This window comes from Mustela putorius, unplaced genomic scaffold (genome assembly GCF_011764305.1).
Source record: "Mustela putorius furo isolate JIRA1106 unplaced genomic scaffold, ASM1176430v1.1 tig00000738_pilon_pilon_pilon, whole genome shotgun sequence".
Taxonomy (NCBI): Eukaryota; Metazoa; Chordata; class Mammalia; order Carnivora; family Mustelidae; genus Mustela; species Mustela putorius.
This window is the reverse complement of record NW_025421463.1, coordinates 5,830,901-5,857,183: the sequence shown is the minus strand read 5'-3', so window position 1 is coordinate 5,857,183 and position 26,283 is coordinate 5,830,901. Positions and strand designations below refer to the sequence as shown.

Here is a 26,283-nt window from a genome sequence, read left to right as displayed (position 1 = left end):
GTCTCCCACCAAAAAAACATGGCTTGAACCTAATCTCAAGGAAGAATCACATAAACTCAAGTTGAGGGACAATTCACCCCCAACCTGACTTCTCCCGTGCTCTTGATTTCCCGTAACCCTGTCCTTCTGCAGAAAAAGTCCAACCCTACGTCAGTACCACAAATCACCTTTCAAACACCTATCCTAGACTGCTGACAGCTTCTAGAGACAAATCATCAACAGGGGCACAAGTCATTGCCACCGTGGCCTCGGCATGTGGCCTGGTTGTTCCTATCATCCCAGCCCACCATCACGTTGTGTGAGCCCAGCCAAGACCAGGAGAGCTTCCCCGCCAAGTTCAGCCTGAACATTAATGAAGTCTCATGAGCTCAATTGCTTTGGCTGTTGGGATGGTGTGTTACACAGCCTAATTGTGACCACAAGATAACTGATAGTTTGCTTTCAATTAATGACAGGAAAGCCAACCCAAATGAATAGAGCAGAAAAGAAATTGATTGACTTACTAACAGGTTAGTTTAGTAACAGTAAAGGCTTCAGGTCCAGCTTGAGGTGGAGCTCAGTGTCGCATCGTCATCCGGCTCTCTGCTCAGCTCAGCTCAGCTCTACTTCCGGTCTCATGTTGTTCCTGTCACAAGACAGCCATAATCCTCATGTGTACAAGATTGCTGCAGCAGCTCCAGACCTCACAGCATCTCATCTTGTGTACTTAGCACAGAAGAAACAGAGCTCCTCGGGGCACCTGGGTGGCTTAGTGGGTTAAAGCCTCTGCCTTCGGCTCAGGTCATGATCCCAGATCGAGCCCCGCATCGGGCTCTTTGCTCAGCAGGGAGCCTGCTTCCCCCTCTCTCTGCCTGCCTCTCTGCCTACTTGTGATCTCTGTCTGTCAAATAAATAAATAAAATCTTTAATAAATAAAAATTTAAAAAGAATAAAAGAAAAGAAACTTTTTCTTTTCTTTTCTCCGGAAAATCCTGGGCCTGCATCTCAGTGACTTAGATAGTCATGCAATCATCTCTGGACCAATTGGTGAGACTGTGGGGGGGGGGGATGGGTAGAATACACTGATTAGCTTAGATCTTCCAGAGGAAGGAGGATACCCCAAGGAAACGCGGGGTGCCGAGGTCATCATCAATACCTCAAGTGCCCCCATCAGGTCTTTCCCCAGCCCTTGCTCAAGTCCTTCCCCGGAATGCTCATCTGTGAGATGAAGATCATGGGACAGGCCTCCCTAGTGGTTGTGAGTGTGCTCAGAACTTGGAGCAGAGCCCAGAGCTTCAGGAGAGCCTCAGAAGTGTGAGCCATCATCGTCATGACCAAGGCCTCACCCTCCATTCGCTCACGTGGTGCGTCTGACGCAGGGACAGGCATCCCTTCTCTGCACTCCCTCAGCCTCTCTGGCTTCCTCTTCCCCCTTTCTGATGTTCCTTCCTGGGATCCTTTAGCCCTCTGTACCCCTTTAATAAGGGGGCTCCCCAGTTCTTAATCCTGGGCCCACTGCTCTGCTCTTCATGATTCTCGCCCAGGTGCCATTGGCTCAGTCTCTCCAGGGACTCCTCCCCCCTGGGCATCCAGCCCATGGATTCAAAAGCTTGTTGGATTAGTCCTCAAGGTGTCAAGGTCACCTGAAACACCATGCGACCAAATGAGTTCAGCTTTCCCCCCACCCCCACCAAGGCTGTTCTCCCTGTTCTGTAGTCTCCATCCCGCTGATGGTGTCTCATCTCTCCATGCGCCAGCCAGAAATCTGGGTGTCATCCTTGCAATTCTCCCTAATAGTAGCTACCATTTATTTAGTGCCTACGGTGTGCCAGAGACCCTGTTGGGACCCTGTTAGGTCCAAATCCCAGATCCCCACTTGCTAATCACCTGACCCTGGATGTGTTCCTTAGACTTAAGCCCTCCTTTCAGCATCTGTAAAGCAGAGATGATGACTCCTACCTCCAAGCATCGAGTGGGTTAAACGGTGCATGTAGATCAAAGCACAGAGCTGGGCATGCAGTGGGCACTCAATGCTGGCTGCCGTGGACATTTGCAGGCGCTCTTCTTGGCATTTCTTCCTACCAGAATTTCTTTTCTTTCTTTTTTTTTTTTTTTTAAAGATTTTATTTATTTATTTGAGAGAGAGACAGGGAGAGAGAGCATGAGCGAGGAGAAGGTCAGAGGAAGAAGCAGACTCCCCATGGAGCTGGGAGCCCGATGCGGGACTCGATCCCGGGACTCTGGGATCATGACCTGAGCCGAAGGCAGTCATCCAATCAACTGAGCCACCCAGGCGTCCCCTACCAGAATTTCTTAATCATGCATTTTGGTGGGACTGACGCACGTACACAAATGTGCACACTCACAGATGCACGCATCCAGCTCCTGAGGGAGCCCTGAATGGCTACGCCTGTTGGTACAGCCACTGCCTGGTCAGGGCGATTACTTTAGGGATGGATAAGTGACCTGATCTGGGTTAGTGATACAGAAGTAAAAATGGCTGGAAGCTGCTGGGAAAGGAGTTCTTTTCTTCCAAGAATGATGGGAAAAGAGCACCCACTACCGGAAACAAGAGGGAGGAGCCTATAGCTTACAGCATTGGCTACTGGGTAGAGCCTCACCCAAAACCCACAGTTGGGACTTCTCAATTACATGAGCCCATAAATTCCCTTTGTGAGAGACACTTTGAGCTGGGTTTTCTGCTACTTAAACCAAAAGCCTTCTAACTCCTCTAAAGAAAACATTCCTGAGTTAATGCGCACTATTTTCTTGGCCCAGAACCTTCTGCCGCCATTTTGTACCTAATCCTTACCAGGAGGCCTTGCTGGGAAGGCCCCCACCTCTGCTTCCCCATGCCCAGGTTAGATGCTGACCCTCTGGGCTCTCATGATGCCTCCAATGTCTGCAGCGCTGCCCTTACCACACGGTTTCAGGATCGTCTGTCTTTGTCTCCCACACTTGGGAGCCAACAGTTCCCAGCCCAACTCAAAAGCTATGCAATGAATGCTGCCAGTTAAGGAGAGGCACTGGGATTTGAACCCAGGACCGTCTCCTATGCTGTCTAATGGCCCCCACTTCCCAAATACCCTGCTCCCTGAATGTCCCACTCTGCCTGGCCAAACACTGGGCTGCTGTCGCATATAATCTCCCTGCCCACCTAGGGCAGTAGGGATTCTACTACCCAAACTTCGTCCTCTGTAAGGCCTTGCCCACAGGATTAGCTGCCCCCCACCCCTGCCCCCAGCTCAGTTACTGGCCCAGCCCGGCCAAGACTTGCCCCTCCTGTTGAGTCTCACACTGCTGCAGTCCCCATGGCATAATGAGAACCTTTGGTGTGTCCTGCTGGGCAGCCTTTCTGAGGACCCAGCATGCCTCACACCAGGCCCGTTTGGATGCTCTGCCTTCTAGAGATTCACATGGGACAAGGCCAGGTCCTCGTCCATGTGACTGCCCATCACATAGTCAAAAATAACTGTCTCCATCCCCTGATTTGCTCTGCCAGTTGGTCCACAGCTGTCCAGGAAGAGGACTTCTAGACGGTTTCACCATTTGGTTCTACCAAGAGTGGCCAGGGTCTAGGGAGCAGGTTGGTGGTGGAAAGAAAACACAACATTCTTGAGATTTGTAGGAGGCAGAGAATTTCCTGACTCAGCCAGTCCAGCCTATTGTGACGTCCTGAGGCAGAGGCTCCGAAGGGGGGCACTCATTCTATAAAGCTCTCAAAGGGTCCCCTTGAGCACCAGCATTTAAGATAATCTGATGAAGATGCTTAGAAGCGATTTTGGTTTTGCAAATTAAATTCATCTCTCGGGAAGCTCCCAGGCTAATGTGGTTAGGCGCGTGACCCCACTCTAGGACAATTAGTCTTTTTGGTCTGACACCCTCAGTTCCCCATCTCTCCCCCTCCATTCCTCTTGCCACTACCTACCTTTCAACTTAACCTTGTGCTCACTCACTCACTATGCACCATGACGGGCCCCAGGGAAGATACAGAAATGAAGACACATTTTCTGCCCTCTTGGAGCTCAAAATCAATTGTGAGTAATTGATTGTGGGTTTCTTGACCTCAGCACTAGCGACAATGTGGCCAGATCATTCTGTGCTGAGGGGCTGTCCTGCGCATCGCAGGGGGTTAGAAGCGTCCTTGCCCCTACTCGCTAGATGAATCCACTCCCCCAAGTGTGACAACCAAACACGTCCCCAGATATTGTTACATGTCCCCAGGAGGATAAAAGCATTCCTGTGGTTAAGGACAACTACAGGAGGCATATACAACCATTGAGCACCTACTGTATACATGCCAGGCACTTTACATACATTACTTCATGTAGTCTAAATGTAAATCTAAATCGAAATAACGGGTCTTCCCCCTTACCAGCCTGCAAAATTGTGGGGGTGGTGAGGCTAGGAATGGGGGAGATTAAGGGTGTAAGTAAATGGCTCAAGGGCAGACAGCTCCCAGTATTAGTTTGGACCAGGGCCTCTGCCACTCTTCTCACGGTGCCGTGCTGCCTCCTAGTGGGGGAGTTAGGAATGGCCAAAACCAGCACTGCGGATTTGAGGCAGTGTGGACAAGTACATGACCCAAAATGGAAAGATGGACATATCTAATTAGAATCACAGAAAATCGGGGTGCTGGGTGGCTCAGTGGGTTAAAGCCTCTGCCTTCGGCTCAGGTCATGATCTCACGGTCCTGGGATCGAGCCCCACATCGAGCTCTCTGCTCAGCAGGGAGTCTGCTCCCCCCCACCTCTCTCTGCCTGCCTCTCTGCCTACTTGTGACCTCTGTATGTCAAATAAATAAATAAAATCTTTTAAAAAAAATCACAGAAAATCACAAAGAAAAAAGAAAACCCAAACTAGGAAAAATACACAAGGGCGAAGGCAATGCTAGGGGCGTGTGCAAGTGTTGAAGGCCTGCAGAGCAAAGGGGTTCCTACTCTTCTCCCCTTTTGCGGCCAAGGAGATGAAGATTCCAGAGCTCGCACAGGAGGGGGCGGAGACTGGAGGACAAACACCTCTGGAGCATCTGCTGCCAACACTGCGTCTTCCTCACCAGTGTGTCCCCCAGCACTCTGCCCTCCGGGCAGGGCTCACCAAATCCCACTGAACTGTCCTGATGCAGTGCACCCATAACAACTCACCCCTCCTCTGGCGGCTGTCTCCCAGACCCCACTTGTGTTAATAGTAGATGCTAACACATCCCCAGTTGGGCCCCAAAGACCCCTGCACTCTAGCAGACCGGAGTCGGGGTTCCTCTGTCCCCCTCTGAGTCCCCAAGCACAGAGGCCCACCGTTCTGCATCAATGGGAGGCTTTGCCAGCCGGTGTCATCAACACCCTTGGAAGTTACTAAGCACAGACCAGGATGGTTCTGTGCTATGCTTCCCTGATCTGTTAAGAGGGGCCTCAGGCCTGCTTGTTGCTGCACGTTCTTCCAGCGGATAGACGTTACCTCCTCTGCCCATCTGATATGAGAAGGTTGTGAGAATGTCCTTCCCATTAGGGAGCCTTCTTTAGAGAGGGTCCCTCCCCTACTCAAGCCTGTCCCGGGTTGTGGGACTGCAGAGACCCCTGGGGGAGTAAAGGCTCTTTTGCCGAGCAGGAGGACATTGGGGGGTCAAGTTCTAAAACTCAAAGGACCAAGAGCATGTACAAACATTACAACTCATCTTCCAAACTGCGATCAGGGGCATCCAACGCTCTGTGCGTCATCTGGGATATATCTTAATTACTATGTTGCCATACACCCCAGACTCTAAACTGGAAATGTACATTGCTCTCCTTTTTATCCCTCTCCCTGGCAAATCCATCCTCAAGGCAGGGCCACTGCCAGCCCATGCAGGCTTCTGTGCAAATTGGGAAAGGCATCCCTTCCCCAAGACATTTTATTTCCACCTGTTGTTAAACTGCCGTCATGTACTGATTTCGTTAGAACAAGACAATTCACTGCCTTCTTCCCAATGTCATAGGAAACCTACAACTCCACAAGGTCTACGATGTGAAAGGCGCCCCTTGGATGTGGTGCCCTTGTGCAGTGTGTAACATGAACCACCACACCCCGCAGCCTTGCCTGCACCTTGTAGATCTGACCCACTCCCAACTTTAAAATAATCTATGGCTCCCCATCACCTACCATGCCAGGTCAAAGTTCTTGATGTAGCTCCAGGGAGTCTTGCTATCTTTTTGCGCTTCCTTGTCCCACCTCCTTGGACTGGGGTAGAAGCCTTACTCAAAGGCCGCCCAAGCTACCTATAGGCTCAGCAGCACTATTCATGACCTGGCTTGGTTTGAAGAGGTGAGCTTGGCCAATCAGAGGAAGCAGGTGCAGAGAGAAGCAGCCATGAGATCAACCTCCAGTAACTGGCTCTGGTCATACTTAGGACAACCCAACCAAGTTGGTCTCAGCAGAGCTCTGACCCACAACTCACAGAAGCGCCATCAGAGCTGTGACTTGGAGGAGGTCACACTGACCCAGGAGTCAGCAGATTTGAAGTGGTCATGAAAATGGGGTCCTCAAATACACACAGGAATTTAGCATACGATATAGATGACACTGGAGGAAAGAAAAATTATTTCGTAAATATCTGACAGCCATTGAGAAGGCAGACTACAATCCGTACCTCACTCCTTATCCTAGAGTCAATTCCAGGTGCATACACCAAAGATAGAAAAAAAATTTTAGAAATACAATTCGGCCAGTCTCTTCTCCCTCTAGGTGTCTGTGCAGGGGTGAGTGTGTGTATGCACCCTGGGGCCAGCAGGGAGGGGCTGAACTGGAAAAACTCTCAAGCGTCTAACAGCTGTGACCTTCATGAGGTCTAAGGCCTCTGCAGACTCAGCAGACCACAGGAGCCCAAGGAGCAATGTTATGTAAACGATAGAGCACCCGTGGATGAGACAATAGGGTTTGGTGGGGATTGGGATGAACTGGGGAGTTCAAACCCTGTCCAAAGGTGGCGGCTGCTCCTTCGCATAAGTAGGGAACCCGGTGCTGCCAGATCATCAAGTATTTGAGCAAACCTGGAAAGCTGTCTTTTCTACTTATCTGGGTCTTGCAAAGTTCTTTGTGGAGCGAGAGCAATTCTTGGTCCAGTCCAGCATGTCGGCCTCCAGTTTGCCCCTGGAGGTGGCAGAGGCTGTCATCAGCCCGAGTGCTGCCGACTCATCTGTGAAGTGGGTACACTGCTCTCCGGCTCTCTCGGGACCGTGGTAGGGCTCAGTGGGTATAGATAAAGGACGGAAAGGGACACTGACATTCACTAAGCGACTGCTCCGGGCAGGGCACTGGCTCAGCCTCGCCACCCTTCTCCTGGGTTCTCAAACTCACAGAGGGGGCACCCTGGGCAGAGGAGGAGCTGGGATCTGGGCTCCAAGCCTGTGCATCTACCAGCCCAGGTCCCCCCTCCTGCACCTGCCAGAGCGGGGGTATTTGGTGAATGAGCTTCTATTCCCCATGCCCTGTTCAGCACCCTCTGGCACAGCATGGGCAGCAAAGCTTTCACAGGCTAATGGGGGAACCTCATGCTTGTCCAGGGATATCAGATTTTAGTCTGGTGAAGACAGGATCAATGGCCTCTGATGAGAGCAAACTCCATGAGGAGGGAGTTGGCAGTCTCTGAGAGTGATTTCTAGGTCCCCAACCAGCTCACATCCTGGAGCTTCGCTGATCCGGCTACAGCCAACTCTTACACTACTCCAACCACCCAGGTGAAAGAGTCTCAGTTTTATAAGGCATCTTCCTGGGCAGAGGAAAGGGGATGAGACTGGTAAGACCCTGGTCACAGGGACTCATACTCTCTGCCTTCTGTCGGGAAGCCTGGGACTCCCCTGTGTGCCCCTTCCTTTCCCTCCCCCTGCTCCCTGGGTGAGGAGTGTAGGTGATTATACTCCCTTGAGGGCTCACTCTCTGGGCCTCCCTGCCCTCCTGCAGCTGGAATGCTGGAGCACCCGCTCCCACCCCACCCCACCCCACCCCACCCGCTTTTCCTCCCTCCAGCTGGCCTCACCTTTCACCCTTTCCTCTCCCAGCAATGTCACTGTCTTCCTTCCTACCTTCCCATTTACTCCTTGCCCCCTGTGCTCTCACTTAAGGAATATACTCTGGGACCAGCCCCTAACCGGGCAAGGCTGGTCTCAGACTGGCTGGAGTACTGGCCTCCGTGGCTGCGGCAGCATCCTCCTCTCCCCAAGCTTCTAGGACACCCCGTCCTTCTGCCGTGTTCTCTCTGCTTCCTCGGACTTAGACATCAGCATTCCCAGGTCTCCCCCTCTGCCCCCGTCATGTCCTCCTCTTCCTCCACACCTGGCCCCAGTGACTTCCTCTATCCCAGGAATTGTTCAACCCCCGGAGCAGAGCTCAGATCCTAGTCCTGCCATTTATGGCTCTTGGAGGTCCTGGCTCCTTGGACGTACCTGGGGAAGTGACAGTCTTATCCCCACACAGCTGAGCTGAGGGTCAGGCAAGAGCTGGTACACAAGCAGCTGTGCTCATTCCTACTATCTGCTGATGGCGCTCTCAAGGGGCACTGCGGTGGTCTGGGGACAGATCTCCTGCAGGTCTCAGCCCATCAATCTACTCCCTGTAAAGAGACCAGTCAGCTCTCTCCCCCAGACGAAGTCTGAGCCTAGCACGAACTTCCCCCTTGCTGTTGGCTCAGGCTTCCTGCCTGTGGCCTGCTGGGCCCTGCCCTCCTCCAGTCTCATCTTGGACTCTCCTTCCTGTGTTCTCTGGCTCTCGTTCTTTGAACTCTGCAATCGGCAGAGACCCCCGCACCTTGGGACCACTCCTGCCCCCATACCATCACCTGAACTCCCTAAGGCCTCAGCCGTAGTTTTATTTCTCATTACAGATACATCCTTACTACATACCCAGATATACTCGGCTTCACTCTCCCTCCATCTTAGCATGAGTTGATTTCAAGGTCAGATTGCTTAGGTACCTTAATTAATCCCCATTTAAACCAAGACACAGAGCAGTTGAGAACCTTGCTGAAAGTTTCCCAGCTGTCAGGTAGCAGAGTGGGGATTCAAACCCACGACTGACCTCAGACTAAGGGTGCCGGCATAACAGCCTGAAGCACACCTGGCTGGCTATTACATTCTCCCCGGGGAAACCTCAGCATGCTCGCTGTCCAGCATTTTTTTTTTTTTTAAGATTTTATTTATTTATTTGTCAGATAGAAATCACAAATAGGCAGAGAGGCAGGCAGAGAGAAAGGGAAGCAGGCTCCCTGCTGAGCAGAGATTTCCCAATGTGGGGCTCGATCCCAGGACCCTGAGATCATGACCTGAGCCGAAGGCAGAGGCTTTAACCCACTGAGCCACCCAGGCGCCCCTCGCTGTCCAGCTTTGGGTCTCATCCCTTTACCTCCCTTCCCAGTTGGTGCCCACCCAGCCCTGCTTCTGCACTGGGTCACAGGATCTTCTGGTTCCCACAGCATCTGCGAAGGCTCCTCTCTGAGCACCTGTCTGTGCACCTGTCAGCCTCCCCTCTTGACCCTGGCCCTCTTGAGGACAGGAACTGCCTGTCCTGCTTTCACCCTCTGGGGCCCAGACCCTTGACCACAGAGGCTTTCTAGGACCAGAGGGCCACCGCTTGAGACTTGCCCGAGTTTCTGACCTGGAACTGATATCCTATTTTTCCAAAATCTGTTTGTGGGCCAATATTCCCTTGTCCCTATCCATGCACAAGACAGAGACAGACAGACAGACACACCTCATAATACAAGCCTCCACTTACTGTGTGCTCACCCAGTGTCAGGCTCCCGATGACCCCTTGCACACCTTCTCACATTTAATCCTCAACAGCCCAAGGAGACAGTCCTTTTATCTCCATCTCCAGGTCACAGATGAGGAAACCAAGGCACAAGAAGCTTAAATCACTTGCCCCATGCCCACCACCACCCCACTGCCTTGTTCAAATTCAACTGGAATGGACTGGCCTGAGTCAGGAAAATGGTCCCTCTCCCCTAGGCCCTGTCTTTCTGGAAAACATTCATTCATTCATTCGTTCGTTCATTCATTCCATAATGAAAAATCTGCCACTGGTGTGAGTCACTGCTCTGGTGAACGAGGACTTCCCACTCACCCTCCATCCATGACCCCGTAAGACACCACAGCCAACATCCACATGTACGACTGGGTTATGTCAAAGCTGCAGTATTCGAGAGATCCCAGAGGGCCCCTTGTCCCATCAACCTGGTGGGGCCCTGACATTTGGATCAGTGCTCCTTGCAAGCGTCTCGGGCCTACAAAGTCACCATGGATTCGTGGGGGTGCCAGATGCCTGCCTCACTGCCCTCCCCCATTGTCATGGGAGCGCTGGGAGCAGGAGTGAGTGTTGTGAGTCTGGAAGTAAAGTTTAGGGAGAGCTGACCTGAAAGGCAAGCCCCTGGGGAGCGTCTCCCCTTCCCTCCTAAAAATAATATTCTATAGAGCGGGAGGGTCAGAAGGTCACCGGGTCTTCCAGCTGGAACTGTCACCAATTAGAATTATTTGGGTCACAAACTCATTTTTTTATTGAGCAAAGTAGGGCAGCCGGAAGGGTAGAAGGAACACATGTTTTGGGGTAAGACAGACATGAGTTCTACTGTGAGCTTCTCAGTTGCCTAGCTCAGTGTCAGAGAAATGAGCAAACCCCTCTGAGTCCTGGATTTCCCATCTATAAAATGGGGATAAAGATGCCTACCAAGCAGGACCGCTGGGATTAGATATAATACAATGTTTGTAAAGCATTCATTCCCAATGTCTGGCACATAACAGGTGTTTCACAAAGGCACTATAAGTGCCGGGGACTGCCACACTGTGAGTGTGAGGGGAGAGAATTGTTGAATTTCATCCTGGTCTCCCTATGCCAAGCTGGCTCCGGGGGATCTAGACCCTAGCCTAAGAGCCTCAACTCCACACCACCATTGCTCCTAAGTCTTAAGCCTCCCTCCTTGAGGCCCACAACTGGATCCTTCCTTTCCCAGAAAGGAGGGGTTCACCACCTCTCCAGTGCTGCCGGGTTCTCTATAACACAAGGTAGTCTCCCCTCATCTGAGTGGAGGACCTGAGGTCCCTGGAAAACAGCCGTCTGCTAGCAATTTGGAATGCTTGGAATATGCTCCTAACTAAGCTGGCAGAGGGAGGCAGCCGGGTAGCTGCTCACGCGGAACCCCAAAGCCACAGTGACCCTTCTCTCTCATACACCACATGAGCAGTGGCTCTCCCTCCAAAGACTTCCCGGATCTGACCACCTCTTCCCTCCACTGCGGCCTCCCTGGTTTGAACCCCTGTCCTGTCCCCGCGGGGGGCTTCTGTCACAGCTTTCTGACCAATCTCTCTGCTTTAGCCCTTGATGCCTTTAGTCCTCCTCCAGCCAGTCTGATCCTGTGGCAATGGCACTCAGGGACTCTGCCCGAAGATGGACTTGAAAGTGAAGAAAGCGCCTGCTTCTCCTGAAGCAGAAGCCATAGCAAAGGCTGTGAAGGCCAAAAAGGCAGCACTGAATGGTGTTCACAGCCACAGGGAAATGGGAAGTTCCACATGTCACCCGTCCATGTAAGACAGCCGCCCCTGCCTGCTGGCCCACCACACTCCCTTCACCCCAGCCTCTCACACAGCGGCGGTCCTCCCAGCTGGTCTCACCTCCGGGGTCAGCCCTGGCTAGAAGGCAGGACTTCATCTTTCCTTCCTGCAACACCTGTGGCAGTGCCTGGCCCATTAGAGACGCCTGACAAGGATTTGTTGCAGAAATCAATGGAAGTGGCCAGGAAACTGCTCCCTAAGTACCCACCAGCTCCTCTAGATACTTTTCAATTCTCCTGAGTCCCAGGCTGAGGTTAGGGAACTTGGCAAATGGCAGTCCTTAAGTGGTGGGGCTGGAACTGGGAGTCCCCCGGGCTGTACTCCAAACCTTCCTTGCCTGGCCGCACTGGGCACCATGGAGATGCCGTGGGGAGGGACGTAAGGATTCCGTAAGACACGGGTCCTGCCCTCGAATCTAGTGAAGAGAAGCAAATGGATAAATTAAATAACAGCCCTCGGCACAAAACTGGTGCCAATAAATACATTTTGCCCTTGTTGAAGGGTTTCGGAACCTCCGCCCCGAACGGCCCCCGCGAGCCTGTCCTTGGTGACGTCACGCACGGAGGCGGGACGGAACCCGCCTGAGGGGGCGTGGCCCGGTGAGGCTCTAGGCCCCGCCCCGAGAGAGGTCTCGGCCGGGAAGAACGGAAGTCCTCCCGCCTCCGCCCGCCCCCACGCTCTCTTCAGTCCCTCCCCTCAACTCCGTGCGCAAGGTCGTGTCCCGGAAGTGAAGGGGCCATGTTGGTGGGTGACCCCGGGAGAGGTACCGGGCGAGAGGCGAATTCCGAGGAGTGGTAGAGCGCGCAGTCCGCGGGTGAGTGAGGGGAGGAGCGGGGCCAGGGGCCCGGGGCTCGGCGAGCCTCCGCTCGGGACCGCGGCCGGCGCCCCCCAACCTGGCCACCGGGTGTCTCGCCTCAGACCGCTCAGGTTTTCCCCTGGGAGGCCGCTCTGTGGCCCCGCCCCAGCCTCCGCAGGCCTCCCGGGGCTCGCGAGCCGGCCTGCCCTAGCCGGGGGTCTCCCCATCCCGCCTCGGCCTGGCCCCCCAGGGTAGGGGCAGGAACTGGGAACCGGCCAGGGCACAGTCGGGCCCAATTGCCGAGCGACCTTGTAGTAACAGCCTTCGCGTGACAGTCGCCTCAAACCTCATAAAGCACTTTTCCTAAGGATTTTCTGGATTCATGTCTCCCACTCCGGGGGGCCCTTGGGGCTGAGGGGAGCTCTTCTACAGTTGAGGAAAAAAGGACGGGGACGGTGGCTTGCTCAGGCTCGCGCAGGAAGTTAGTGAGGCCAGACACTGATGGCTGACCGACTTTGGGCCCAAAGTTCAGATCAGATACCTCCTCATTCAGTCTCATTTCTTTATATCTGAAATAGAGGTGATCATTTTTTCCACATAGGGACGTTAATTCTTTCATCCAGAGTATTTTGGGGGGGGGCCTTATATGTGCTGGGAGAGTTTGTAGAGCACCTGTGCTTTACATGGTATTGCCCGAGCAAATGGTAACTATCCTTACAGCGGCAGGCAGAGTTGGGGTCAGGAGTGCACCCTCCTTTCCAGTTGTGTGCCTGTGGGCAAGTTACTTCCCTCTGGGAGCTTCAATTTCCTCCACTTAAAATGGGGATAATGACACTGGGTTTGTTGATAGAACAAGGGTGTGACATTCTGTGGGATGTGCCTGGAACTCGGGTGGTATGTAGTGATCAGTAAGTGTTCGTTGTCATTGTTGGGAGCCCTGACCACCTCATAGGTTCCTTAATTTAAACGTGGTGATGAATGACAAGGCATTTTATAAATGACACTGTACCTGTGTGAAGATTCATTACTGAAAGGAGATGGTGGCGGTTTTTGTGTAACTAAATGTAATATTTATTGAGTACTTACAAACCAGGCTAGGCCCCACTAGAAATAAATAACACTGATCCAGTATGTGCCAAACACTATTCTAAAGATTTTTTATTTATTATTTGACACAGAGAGAGAGATCACAAGTAGGCAGAGAGAGAGAGGAAAGCAGGCTCTCTGCTGAGCAGAGAGCCCGATGCGGGGCTCGATCCCAGGACCTTGAGATCATGACCTGAGCCGAAGGCAGAGGCTTAACCCACTGAGCCACCCAGGCACTCCATGCCAAGCACTATTCTAAACACATTTACAAACATAACTCACTTAATTCTCATAACAACCATCTGGGCAGAATACAGTCGTAATCCTCATTTTGCAAATGTAGAACTGAGGTGAGCACAGAGAGGTTAAGAAACTTGCCCAAGGTAATCCTTTCACGAGTGGTGGTGCCAGAATTCAAGTTTGGCTGAGATCCCTTGCCTTCAGCCACTCTGGACCACCCCTTGTGGTGAAGTTCTATTATAGAGGCTTTCCGTGCATTATCTCATGCTGTTCTCAAAATAACCCAGAGTGGAAGGTACATACTCTTTAACATAGTACCATTTCCATTTTACAACTGAGGAAGCTGGTGCTCAAAAGGGTTAAGTACTTTGTCCAAAGTCCTATGGCCGGTAAATGGCAGAACCAAAATTGAAGCCCTAGCCCTTCAGCATAACCTGTACTTTCCCAGAAGAGGGGATTGAGAGGCTGGGGTTTACTCCTCGACCTGTCACTAAGTCATAGTGTGACCTTGGCCCAGATTAAGAAATCCTGAATTTTAGATAGTGTCTGTAACCCCTTCCATAATTAATTCTGATTCTAGGCTTCTATTTTTTCCCTTCTGCTTATAGCTTGACGCCCACCCCCTACCTGTCCCCCATGGCCCCATGGAGCCGAGAGGCGGTGCTCAGTCTCTACCGGGCCCTGCTGCGCCAGGGTCGAGAGCTTCGCTACACTGATCGAGACTTCTACCTTGCCTACATCCGCCGTGAGTTCCGGAAAAATCAGAAGCTAGAGGATCCTGAGGCCCGGGAGAGGCAGCTGGAAAAGGGCCTGGTCTTCCTCCACAGCAAATTGGGGGGGATTATTTAGGATCCCCTCCTTTTCCCTCTCATTCTAATTCTAAGGGAAAGAGGACAAAGGTGTCTTCCATAGACACTCCTGCTCTTTCCCATCCCTACCTCACAGATGCAGTAAGAAGCCTCAGGTAGGTAGACACTTACTCTTTTTTTTGTTTTGTTTAATATTTTATTTATTTGACAGAGATCACAAGTAGGCAGAGAGGCAGGCAGAGAGAGAGAAGGAAGCAGGCTCTCCACGGAGCAGAGAGCCTGATGTGGGGCTCAGTCCCAGGACTCTGGGATCATGACCTGAGCTGAAGGCAGAGGCTTTGACCCACTGAGACACCTGAGCACCTGACACTTACTCTTACAGGTTTCTTTCTTTCTTCCCCCCCTTTTTTTTTGGATGCAAAGGACCAGGAAAGTCACTTTTCAGTGACCATAGTCACTAGAAATCAGTAGAGGAAATACAGATGTTAACAGAAGTAGGTTTCTTAATTGAGAAAAAATAGGCTGTGAGTTTCAGGCCCCACCAGAACAGAATTATTACTGCCATTTTATTTCATGGAATATTTGACATATGAAAATTTTAGAAAAGATACTAGTTAAAACTATTGGAGCTCAGTTCTAGGCTGGCTCATTCTCCAGTGGGTTCAGTTACCTCGTGGGTCAGATCATACTCCCCAGACATAACTGGGTTCTGTTACAGTCTAGAAAGTAAGTATAGTGTGTCGACTTCGAAGGACCGTGTCTGGGTTTAAAACCTAGCACAGCTGCTAATAGCTGGGATTTCGGGCAAATCACTAGACTTTTCTAGGCCTCCATTCCTCATTTGTAAAATGGAGAGAATGGTACCTTTATCCAGTTATTTTGAGAATTAAATGAGACCATGCACACAGCACTTGGAATGGTGCATAGTAGGAGGTTTGTGAGCCCTGTTTACTCCTGATAGCATGTTACCAAGAAGTCCCCCTCTAACCTAATGAGTATATTTAATTCAACAGCTTTTCCAGAGGGCCTTCTGTGGTCCTGGCATTCTGGCAGGCTCTGGGATAAAGAGAAATGATATGGTCCATCCAAGGACTCGGTCTAAGGTGGAGATCCACAGGAAGTAATCGCAGTGGGAGCAGCTGTGTACTAGAGGGTCATCTAAAGAGTTTGGAGGTGGGATGAGGACAGGATTCTGCCTGAAGTAGGGTGGTAGGAGGACCATAGGTGGCCATAGCGAAGGGGATGTTTGAGGACTGCCTCAGATGAGAAAGAAAAGCTTGCCAGGCAGATGGGCAGGAATAAGCAGATATGCCAGTGGAAATGGCATTTGGTAGTCCTGAAACCTGAGTCTGCTGTGGCTCGAAGGGCAGACCTGTACGGCAAGTGGCCAGAGTGGAGGCTGGGCCAAGTCAGCGAGGATGCTGATTCCCCTGTTGAAGAGATGGCGACATCTGAGGAGAGGGGGACCGTCACAGTTTTGGGAAGCAGGGGACGGGCACGGAAGAGGGATTGTGGCCATGAAGACATTGGTGAGAGGTGCTAGAGGCAGTAGATCTGTCCAGATGACATGGAGTGAAGGGAGGGGGTGGGGTGGCTGCCCGTAAGTATGTGTGCACAGCAGTGGGGCTTGGTGACCAGTTGGCTGAGACTAGAGGAGACAGGAAAAGGAAGACTAGCTGAGGTGGCAGGCGTGCCAGCTGGGGGAGGGTGCTGTGTTTGATCGAGAGGGAAAGTGGGCGGGCGGGGGGAGCGGGGAGCCTTACGTAAGGGCTTTTGGTTCGCCTCAGCCACTTGGGTTGCCAGGCAGACTGGCCTTCAGCCGTGGGGGCCGGGGGAGGGCTGATGCCCATGGGAGCCTTCCTGCACAGGGAGGGGTAGCAGATCCGGCAGGGAACTCATGAGTTACTGAATCTTTGTGTTCTTAATCTAGTTTGACTGTGAGTTGGGTTACAAATCGCCATCACCATCTCCTCAAAAAAACCAAAAATAACCCCATAGGGTTAATAGCTCAGTGGTCCAATGAACACGTACTGTGTATCAAACACTGTTGGCCCTGGGCATGTGGCAGTGAGTGTGCCAGAATGTGCTTCCAAGAAGTGTGTTGTCTCCTGGTTAGTAGAGAGGAGATGTGAGCGGGTGGGGCTGCAGGCCACTTGGGACTCCTTAAACTACTTCTCCCCAAGCAGCAGGAGCTCCAGGTTCCAATCTTGGCTGCACAGCTTACTGACCCCATAAACTTGGGCCAGTTACTTCCCCTCTGCCTCGGTTTTGTCATCCATAAGTTGGCAAGAACGCTGTGACTGACCTGCTGGTATGAGGAGATGTGTAAAATGCCCGGCCTGGGGTGCATGCACACTTGGTGCATGTTCGCTGGCCTCGCGTGTACTCCTGCCGGGCAGGTTTAAGTCCTGTGACTTTCTCAAGTAAAATAAGTTGAGATTTTCATAGTTCTGGGAACGGCTGGGCCACCGTGACTCGTCCTCCCCACTACATGGGGGTGATGACTATTGCTATTCCCATTTTTGTATCTGGGTAGACAGGTTCAAAACTTGCCTGAACTGGTGGCAGTGCTGAGACTCTCCGTCCCCAGCCCTGCCTGCCATGTTGGTGTTCCTTCTCCTCTGTCATTATCCTTTTTAAAAAAATACTTTGACCCTGTTTTAGTGTACAGCTCAGCAATGTTAAGACTGTTCATAGTGTTGTGTCACAGAGCTCCGGAATTTTCCGTCTTGTAGAACTGAAACTCTGTACCCATGAAACAACAGTGCTCCTTCTTAATCGCACTGAGGAGCCGGGCTCCCCATCCTTGCCAGGTGGATTTCTGTGTCCTAATCAGCAAGCTAGCGCAGCAGAACCTGAGTGGACGAGGTACAGTGGATAAGCAGTTGGAGCTGGAACAGGCTAGTCTTATTTATTTATTTATTCTAAAGATTTTATTTATTTATTTGACAGAGCTCACAAGCAGGCAGAGAGGCAGGCAGAGAGAGAGGGGGATGCAGGCTCCCTGTTGAGCAGAGAGCCTGACACGGGGCTTGATGCCAGGAACCTGAGGTCATGACCTGAGCTGAAGGCAGAGGCTTAACCCACGGAGCCACCCAGGCACCCCACAAGTTAGTTTTAGAACAAGAACTTCTAGGGATATCTGGGTGGGTCAGTTGGTTAAGTCTTCATCTTCAGCTCAGGTCATGATCCCAGGGTCCTGGGATTGAATCCCACATCAGGCTCCTTGCTCAGTGGGGAGTCTGCTTCTCCCTCCTCTTCTGCCAGCACCCACTTGTGCTTGTGTGCGTGTGCACGTGCTCTCTCTCTCTCTCTGACAAATAAATAAAATCTATTAAAAAAAAACCAAAAAGAACCAGAACTTTTATCTTCCTGTTGAAGCTCATGGAAGCACTCTCCTCTCCTGGGTCATGAAGTGTTGACATCACCTGGGCCTTGGATGGTGGGAGCACATTGCCCTAGAGGAGAAAAAGCCTTCTCTCAAGCCTACACAACTTCATATTTTTGGTCTCAAGCCCAGCTTAGCATCAGTGCGTTTTAGAGGTCATCTTTAGCTCCATCTCTAAAGAAAAAGTGTAACTCAGATGGTCTGGATTGCTGCCTGGCTTCTGGAAGTTGACCTTTTGTCCTGTTCATAGAAATCATAAAAGACTTAATGATAGTCAGTATCTGTGGAGTACTTTTACAGTTTATAAAGTGCTCGCATATAGTATTTTTGTAGATGTTTTTTCCTCACTACAACCTTGTGATTCAGGCCATGCAGGCATAATTATCCCCTTTTCATTTTTGAGAGAGGAAGTAACTTATGGAAGTCACCAGCTAATAAGTCAGGGCTCAAAGACAAATACTTATCCACCAGATTTCCGGCTCAAAAACTCAGGCTCTTTTCTGTTAAGCCACATCACTGCCTTGTTCTTACTGGTCATCACATGGGCCCAGGACTGCATGGCCCAGGGAGGCTGCTTCTGGCTTTTGCTTGCTGGGAGGATGTCTCCTGGTCCTGCTGCCTCACATTCAAGGAGGTGCCTGCATCCGGGGGTTCTCTCTCTGACAGATACATCAGTGAAGGTTCTTTTGTTGTTTTAAAAAAATAAAACAGTGGTCGTTTGTTACATGTGGGGAGCTGTGTAAAGTTCTACTTTGTCCTGTGGCCCCTTACTCAATGGCCACTAGGGAGGATGAGTAGCATTCTCGCCTGACCTCACCTGTAACATAGTTGAACTCTTGTCCCTGGCCTTTCTTGCTCTTTGTATATTATGAAATGGGAACCTCTTTGAGCAGGCCAAGTAGTCTCCCATTACGTCCCTAAATCAGAAACTTCTACTGACTGTAAGAGGTAGAGAACAGTGCCACCGAGGTTGTGAACTCTAGTTAGGGAAAAATATTTTTGGATTTGACAGTGACTCTCCCTTGATAACTTAATTGCTGGAATAAGGAGAGTCAGAAATCTTTCTTTCTTGGGGAGGGGAAGGATAGAGGCAAAGGGCAGGACATGTGAAGCCGGCAGTGCGCGGTTGCAGCTGTGTGGAAGGTTACTTACACTGGAAAATGCCCCCCGGTATCCTGTCTGTCTCTCCTTCCATTCTGGGTGTGCTGGGACCCAGGCTGGTGTACAGCTGGTTTTCTCTGCGTAACCCCTGGTGAGCTGGCCTTGGGAGGCAGGGGAGAGCAGCAGTGGTGGGAGCAGTACTCAGATCTGAACCACATGGCCATCCTTTATCTGCATGCGGCCCAGGGTTCTAACTTGCTGGGAATCGGGCTTATTTGGGGGCGTGGGGAACTTCGTCAGGATGACTCCATTGTTGCTGGGGAGCATGTGCGTGCGCCCCTTGCTTGAGCGCTGGATGAGAGGCCAGCCTCTTCAGTATGGAGCCCATGAACTCCCTTTTAGGGGAATCACATCTTTAGTTCATTTTCCAAGTGCATTTGGGCAGATGGGTTTTTTTTCCCCTGAGTTAACGGCCAGGTTAACGGCATTTATTCTCAGTGTCACAGTGCCGGCCTCACATGAGCTGCTTGTAGCCCCCTGAACACTTTCCCCAAGAAGTGGATAAATGTAATATGATGTGGTAGAAAAAGCATCGTACTGGGAGCTGGGAGGCCTGAGTTGTGGAGGTGGCTCTGCCATTCCCTGTCACTGGGACCTCTGGCACATCACCTCCCTATGTGTGGAGTGACAGCATGGGACTGGACGAGCATCTTCTGTCTTAATCTAGTAGATGAGGCCTTCTCACACCTCACCTTATAGGAGGTAGTAGCCAAAGGATCAAAACACGGTCTACATTATACTGATGGGACGGGAGAGGGTTGAATTGCATGTCGGGTACTTCACGCTAATATAAGGAAGGATTAAGGTGCCTCATTAGCGCAGTAGGTAGCACGTCAGTCTCATAATATAAGGAAGGATTAACAGTGAGCTAAGGCTTTCTAGCTCTATCCTCTCCGTAGATTGGTGGAAAGGTTTTTTGGCACAATTAGCGTGATGCTTTCTTCCCCCTTGCATGCAGCTACCTCCTGGGACATGGTATCTCTGTCTTGACCTTAGAGCCTGCAGTGCTATAGGCAGAAGGATTTGGGTTGCTGGAATTCACAGAACACGCTGTACTTGTTGGGAGCTGGCCTCATGGTGGAGACGGGGAGGGATGGCTCTCGAGGTCCCAGGCACTGATGGCTGTGTTCTGCCTTTGTCCTCAGGTGCGCGATGGCAGGCTCTGGTGAGCGCAAAGGCAAGAAGGATGACAATGGCATTGGCACGGCCATTGATTTTGTGCTTTCCAATGCCCGGCTGGTGCTGGGGGTGGGCGGAGCGGCCATGCTGGGCATTGCCACGCTGGCAGTTAAGCGGGTAAGTGCGTGCGGCCGGGGCTGGGGCAGGAGAGGGGGTGAGGCTGTCTCTGCGGACTGGAGCTGACCTGGAACGAGACTCCAGTCCTGCCCCTGGGAGTGTGAGCTGGTCAGGTGGCATTATAAGGTGAGCCTTTAGGAGAGTTCACTAGGTCCGCTTCTGGGACTCTGCCCTAGAGAAATCGCTGGCAGTACAAATAAGTCTATCCCAGTGAGGAAAAAATGGCAAATAACCAAAATGCCCTTCCTTAATTACCTTATTTAAAATGGCAGCACTCCCACCACATATACACTTCCTACTTCCCTTTCCTACTTTATCTTTCTTCATATTTATCTCTGTGTGCAACTTCACATTTAACTTGTTAATTAGGTCCTACCTGTATCCCTTCACTGGACTGGAAACTTCGTGAGGACAGGGTTGGGTCTCTTTGGTTTACTGCTTTATTCCACACTTAGAACAATGCCTGGCACACAGTAGCCACTTGGTATCTAGTAAATAAGTGAATCTGCGTTCAGCGTTATGGTAAGTTCATAAGGTACCATGTTGTATCGTCAGAAAAAGTATCATAATGTTGAACACTGGTTCATTTTTAGTGGCATGGGGGAAATGATAAAAGTGATGAGTGAAAAAAATCCAGTTCCAGAAGTATATGTAGAGTCAGATCCTAATTATATAAATGTATGTTTCCAGAAAGAACTAAACCAAAATATCAACAGTTGCCTCTGTGTTGTGACATTATGGTAGATTGATTTCTTATTTGTATCATTTAGTATTTCCCAAGATTTTCCACGTGGAGCCAAGTATTCCATAATCTAGGATAAAACAGTCATTGGAAAACAGTAGTTGAACTCCCGAGGGCAGAGCTGCTGGGAAGAAGGGAAACGGGCAGGAAGCTACCTCTGCGGGTCCTCTCCTCTTTCAGATGTATGATCGGGCCATCAGTGCCCCCACTAGCCCCACCCGCCTGAGCCATTCAGGGAAAAGAAGCTGGGAAGAACCGAACTGGATGGGCTCCCCCCGGTTGCTGAATAAGGACATGAAGACAGGCCTGAGCCGGTCCCTGCAGACCCTTCCCACAGACTCCTCGGTCTTTGACACGGGTGAGGAAAAGGCTGTTACCCCTCTGGGACTTCTCTCTGGGCTCCCAGTACTACATCTGCCTTCAGCAAGTGTTTCTCGAGCACATGTGTGCCAGGCTCTGTGCTAGCACTTGCCTTTGGTGCCAGGTCCCTCCTCCTCTCCCGGGGCCGAGGCAGCTGTGGTCTAAGAAGCATGGGAAGAGCTCACATGCCTCTCTCTCTTGCCTTGGCAGATACATTCTGCCCACCCCGGCCCAAGCCATTGGCCAGGAAGGGCCAGGTAGACTTGAAGAAGTCACGACTCCGCATGTCCCTGCAGGAGAAACTTCTTACTTACTACCGGAACCGGGCAGCCATCCCTGCTGGCGAGCAGGCTCGGGCCAAGCAAGCTGCTGTGGACATATGTGCTGAGCTCCGGAGCTTCCTGCGGGCCAAGTTGCCTGACATGCCGCTTCGGGACATGTACCTGAGTGGCAGCCTCTATGATGACCTGCAGGTAACAGGGTGGTTCCCACGAAGGGCAGGGCTGGGTGCCGACCAGGATGCTTCTCGAGAGAGTGTCGTTGGTACTGAAGATCAGCGTCCCAGGCTTGCCAGAAAGACTAAGGTCTTCCTGCTTCTGCATTCTGCCCACTGCAGTAGCACTTGTTGGGTCTTCTTAACCCTTTCTTGTTCTTTTTTCTTGTTCTGACAGACACGTTTTTTTGTTTTGTTTAAGATATTTATTCATTTAGGGACACCTGGGTGGCTCAGTTGGTTAAGCTGCTGCCTTTGGCTCAGGTCATGATCCCAGGGTCCCGCATCAGGCTCCTTGCTCAGCGGGAAGCCTGCTTCTCTGACTGCCACTCTGTCTACTTGTGCATGCGTTCTCTCTGTTTCTCTCTCTCTGACAAATAAATAAATAAAATCTTAAAAAAAAAAAGATATTTATTCATTTAACAGAGAGAGAGAGAGAGAGAGGGCGCGCATGCACGTGCAGGCAGAGGGAGAGGGAGAAGTAGGCTCCCTGCTGAGCAGAGCACCCGAGAGCCCTTTGAGTAGAGGGCCGGATCCCAGAACCCAAGGATCATGACCCGAGCTGAAGGCAAACACAACCGACAGAGCCACTGAGGCGCCCCTGACAGATGTGGTTTAAATCCTCACTCTGTTTGAATTGGTAATGGTGACATGAACGAATTCATAGTTTCCTTTATTGTTGGGGGCAAATTAGATGGTGGAACCCGTGTTCCGGGATGCTTGTCTCTCGAGCAGATTAAGTCCCTCAAAAGTTTTTTAATTCTGCCTGAACAGGTGGTGACAGCAGACCACATCCAGCTCATCGTGCCCCTCGTGCTGGAGCAGAACCTGTGGTCATGTATACCCGGTGAGGACACCATCATGAACGTCCCTGGCTTCTACCTGGTCCGTCGTGAGAACCCAGAGTATTTTCCTCGTGGTAGCAGTTACTGGGACCGCTGTGTCGTAGGCGGCTACCTCTCCCCAAAGACAGTGGCAGACACGTTTGAGAAGGTCGTGGCTGGCTCCATCAACTGGCCAGCCATAGGGTCCCTCTTGGACTATGTGATCCGACCAGCACCACCCCCAGAAGCCCTGACTTTGGAAGTGCAGTATGAGCGTGACAAGCATCTTGTCATTGACTTCCTGCCATCAGTGACCCTTGGCGACACTGTCTTGGTAGCCAGACCACACCGGCTGGCGCAGTACGACAACCTGTGGCGGCTGAGCCTGCGACCGGCAGAGACGGCACGCCTGCGGGCTTTGGACCAGGCCGACTCGGGCTGCCGATCTCTGTGCCTCAAGATCCTCAAGGCCATATGCAAGTCCACTCCGGCTCTGGGCCACCTCACTGCCAGCCAGCTAACCAACGTCATCCTCCACTTGGCCCAGGAGGAGGCTGACTGGTCTCCAGAGATGCTGGCCGACCGGTTCTTACAGGCCCTGAGGGGGCTTATCAGCTACTTGGAGGCGGGAGTCCTGCCCAGTGCCCTAAACCCCAAGGTGAACTTATTTGCAGAGCTCACTCCCGAAGAAATAGATGAGTTGGGATATACTCTCTACTGCTCGTTGTCTGAGCCGGAGGTGCTGCTGCAGACATAAGGGCAGGTGAAGGCCAGAGTGGGCGTCAGGTGGTCAGACCCTGGCTTCTCCGTTAGAAACGTGGCTGCAGAGTTGGTGCCTCACAGGGTCCCTAGGTGCCTCCTATCTTGCTGGTCATCGCCCGGTCACTTCATGCTGATCAGAATGCCATCTCCTTGTCTTCTGTTTTCTCACCGGACCCTTTCTATTTTTGTTACCAAACACTGTGCTCCTACTCCTCCCCTCCCCCTGCTCCAGGCTCATTTATCTGGAATGAATTGAGAAGGCAGAGCACTGGCCTGAGCTGGTGTCTAGCATTGTGGCCCAGGTTTTCTGTCCCTGTCTGCCCTGCCCTTTGGCCTCTTTGTTTTCAGTGTCTTCTCTGTTTTCCTCTTGTTCACGCCTTCTGTTTTGCTCCTTCCCCGGGAGCCTGTCTGCCTAGTCAAGATGTTGCCTTTTCGTTGAATGTCACGGCAGAGTTCTGATGGCGCTTTCCAAGCTGAGCTCTGCAGACTGAGTGCTCAGACAGTATTTAGAATTTCTGGGGGTAAAGCTAGCGAAAGAGCTGGCCTTTGACCCAGGTTCCTGGAGACTCAGCCCGTTTCCTCCGCCTCCTGACCAGCTCCAATTCCTGAGTGCTGAAAAGGTCTCATGGGAACACAGTTACTGACCGGCACAGGAGTGAGGTCAGTCTAAATGGGGTGCAGAGGGTGTGTGTGCGCCCCGTGTCTGGTCCAGATCCGAGCTGCTGTGCGAGAAGCCGGGGGACGACAGGGAGGGAAGGGGCTGTCGGGACAGCACAGGTGCCGTGCACAGGTGCTGTTGGTCGGCCCCTTCCTTGCCTTATTGCCAATCAGAATGAGGCCTTCAAGGACATAGCCTTTGCAGTAGAGGTGGAAGAGAGGTTGACAGGCGGCAAACACCTGCTGAAAAGTCCAGTCACCAGTGGAAGTGTGGCCACCCTGTTTCTTCCCCTAGAGGCCCTGCCTTTTCAGGACGTTGCCTTAGCGCGGGAACAGGCCCACAGCCAGCCCTTCATTCCCCACTGTCTGCCATGGGAACACGAGGGGACGTTGTCTGAACTCTCCAGGCACCGCCAGAGGCCAGAGGGCAAGCAGACATGCGCTGACCTCTTTCCCATCCTGTCTCACCCCGCACCTGGGGGACTGGTGCTACCCAGGAAGAGCGTGCGTGGATAAGACACACAGGAGAGGGAGGCGGGGCTTCCTGCGCTCCCTCTGGTTTCCGCTGCTAAAACCGCACTGAGCAACGTCACAAGTATCCTGAGGGTGGGGAGGAGGGTCTCACCTGGTCAGTGCAGCTTCTTTTTTTGCGCTTTCTTCCTGTTCTGGCAAGAAGCCAATAATAATTCTGTTTCTGATCTGCCTATCCAGTATTTTGTTCTCCCATCAAGTTTTATTTTTCTCTCTTCTTACTACCTCTCCATCAGTGAGATTCCAGTGACGCTCTCCGCAGCTGTCTCATTCCTTCCCAATGACAGCAGCATGAACTGACTCTCTAAATAGCACTGAAACCTCAGCTACCTTTCAGATTTAGGGTAGAGATTCCTGTCCCCTTTTGTCATCAATTAGGAGGTTGTGAACTAGGGTTAACGTTAGCTACGTTTGGAAAATTTTCCTGTTTCTCTCTTAGATCTGCAGCGGTTCCTTAAAGTGGCTCAGTTGCCATTTGTATGAAGCTATTCAGAGAGAATGAAAAATACAAATCCCAGAACCTTGAGAGTGATTCTCCATCCTGGCTGTTCATCAGAATCAAGTTAGAGTTTAAAGAAAATCTCTTGTGCCTGACTGTTACCCTGGGTGACTGGCAGAGAGGGTATAGGGAAGGCCCTGGCATCGATGGCTCCTGTGTACCCGTCTGGTATCCATTAGAGGGAAGGGAGAGGGGAGGTTTCAAAAGCACGGGTTAGTCTTCACTGAAGTAAAGGATTTGGTTTTCCTAATGTATTATAGGACCCAGTTTTCCCAAGCTGACATCTCTGACCAAATTCCATATAAAATACTAGAAGGAGAGCTGAAAAAAACGGTTTTAAAGACAAAGTCCCCAGTTATCAAAGCCAAGTGTAATTGTGATTTGGTTTTATCTGCTTTCTTAAAGAGCATCTTTCTAAAGGCATCTCTGTCTCTTAACTATGTTTCACAAAACCAAAAACTGTAACTTTCCCATTTCACAAGCAAGAACCACCCAGAAGTCCTCAGAACTAGAAGCAGTGGGAGTTCTTGGCCCTGGTCCTGGTGGGTTTGTTGACTTGAGGCTGGGCCAGCCCTGCAGCACGTGGAAGGCAGTGCCATGCTTGGAGGCTTGGATGAAAGAGGACAACATTCCGACCAACCCCCACCCCACCCCAGTCTGCTCCATTCTGTCCAGTTTTTTAATCTTTGGGGAAAGATTTTGTGCTTTTCCCTGCCATTCTGCCTTTATATTCAGTAACTCCTACCTTTGCCTGAAGTAATGGCATCTGCTCCTACTTCTCCACCTGGACATTTTTTTTTTGCACCGTCTGGGTTAGCAAACCATGAGTTAGCCTCATGCTTAAAAAATATACTCATTGTCTTGAAAGCCTAATTAATTCTGAAGTATATGTTGGTTTTTTCTCTGTTGTCCCTTCCTAAAAAAAATGAGTTCAGGATAACCGTATTTTATATGCTTGGTTGTGACTTTTTTTCCCCTCAAATAAATAATCAAAAACTAATGTCTGGAAAAGCTGTGTTGAGGCCTATAGTCTTTCTTCCTGGGTCTCCGCCCCTGGTGGTCACCCTGTTCACACTCCAGATTAGCTGAT

At 51.3% G+C, this 26,283-nt stretch overlaps 2 protein-coding genes across 2 annotated transcripts; both read left to right on the top strand.

Annotated features, from left to right (window-relative positions):
• Positions 1-14,307: 14,307 nt before the first annotated feature.
• On the top strand, positions 14,308-14,520 carry LOC123386988 (MIEF1 upstream open reading frame protein). Its single transcript, XM_045083833.1, has one exon. It carries the CDS (start codon positions 14,308-14,310, stop codon positions 14,518-14,520), a length of 213 nt encoding a protein of 70 aa, XP_044939768.1.
• A 5,661-nt stretch (positions 14,521-20,181) lies between these two features.
• Positions 20,182-26,193, top strand: MIEF1 (mitochondrial elongation factor 1). Its single transcript, XM_013051641.2, has 4 exons — positions 20,182-20,325; positions 21,248-21,425; positions 21,638-21,900; positions 22,695-26,193. The coding sequence occupies exons 1-4, from the start codon at positions 20,182-20,184 to the stop codon at positions 23,499-23,501; spliced, it is 1,392 nt and encodes a 463-aa protein (XP_012907095.1). The 3' UTR covers positions 23,502-26,193.
• Positions 26,194-26,283: the final 90 nt, after the last annotated feature.

What these genes read in the sequence shown, in the direction of transcription:
- LOC123386988 (XM_045083833.1), top strand. Translation starts at nt 14,308, where the DNA reads ATGGCCCCATGGAGCCGAGAGGCGGTGCTCAGTCTCTACCGGGCCCTG.
- MIEF1 (XM_013051641.2), top strand. Translation starts at nt 20,182, where the DNA reads ATGGCAGGCTCTGGTGAGCGCAAAGGCAAGAAGGATGACAATGGCATT. An exon ending in CTCCTCGGTCTTTGACACGG is followed by an intron (nt 21,426 to 21,637) that starts GTGAGGAAAAGG and finishes TTGCCTTGGCAG; the next exon opens with ATACATTCTGCCCACCCCGG. An exon ending in GCCTCTATGATGACCTGCAG is followed by an intron (nt 21,901 to 22,694) that starts GTAACAGGGTGG and finishes CTGCCTGAACAG; the next exon opens with GTGGTGACAGCAGACCACAT.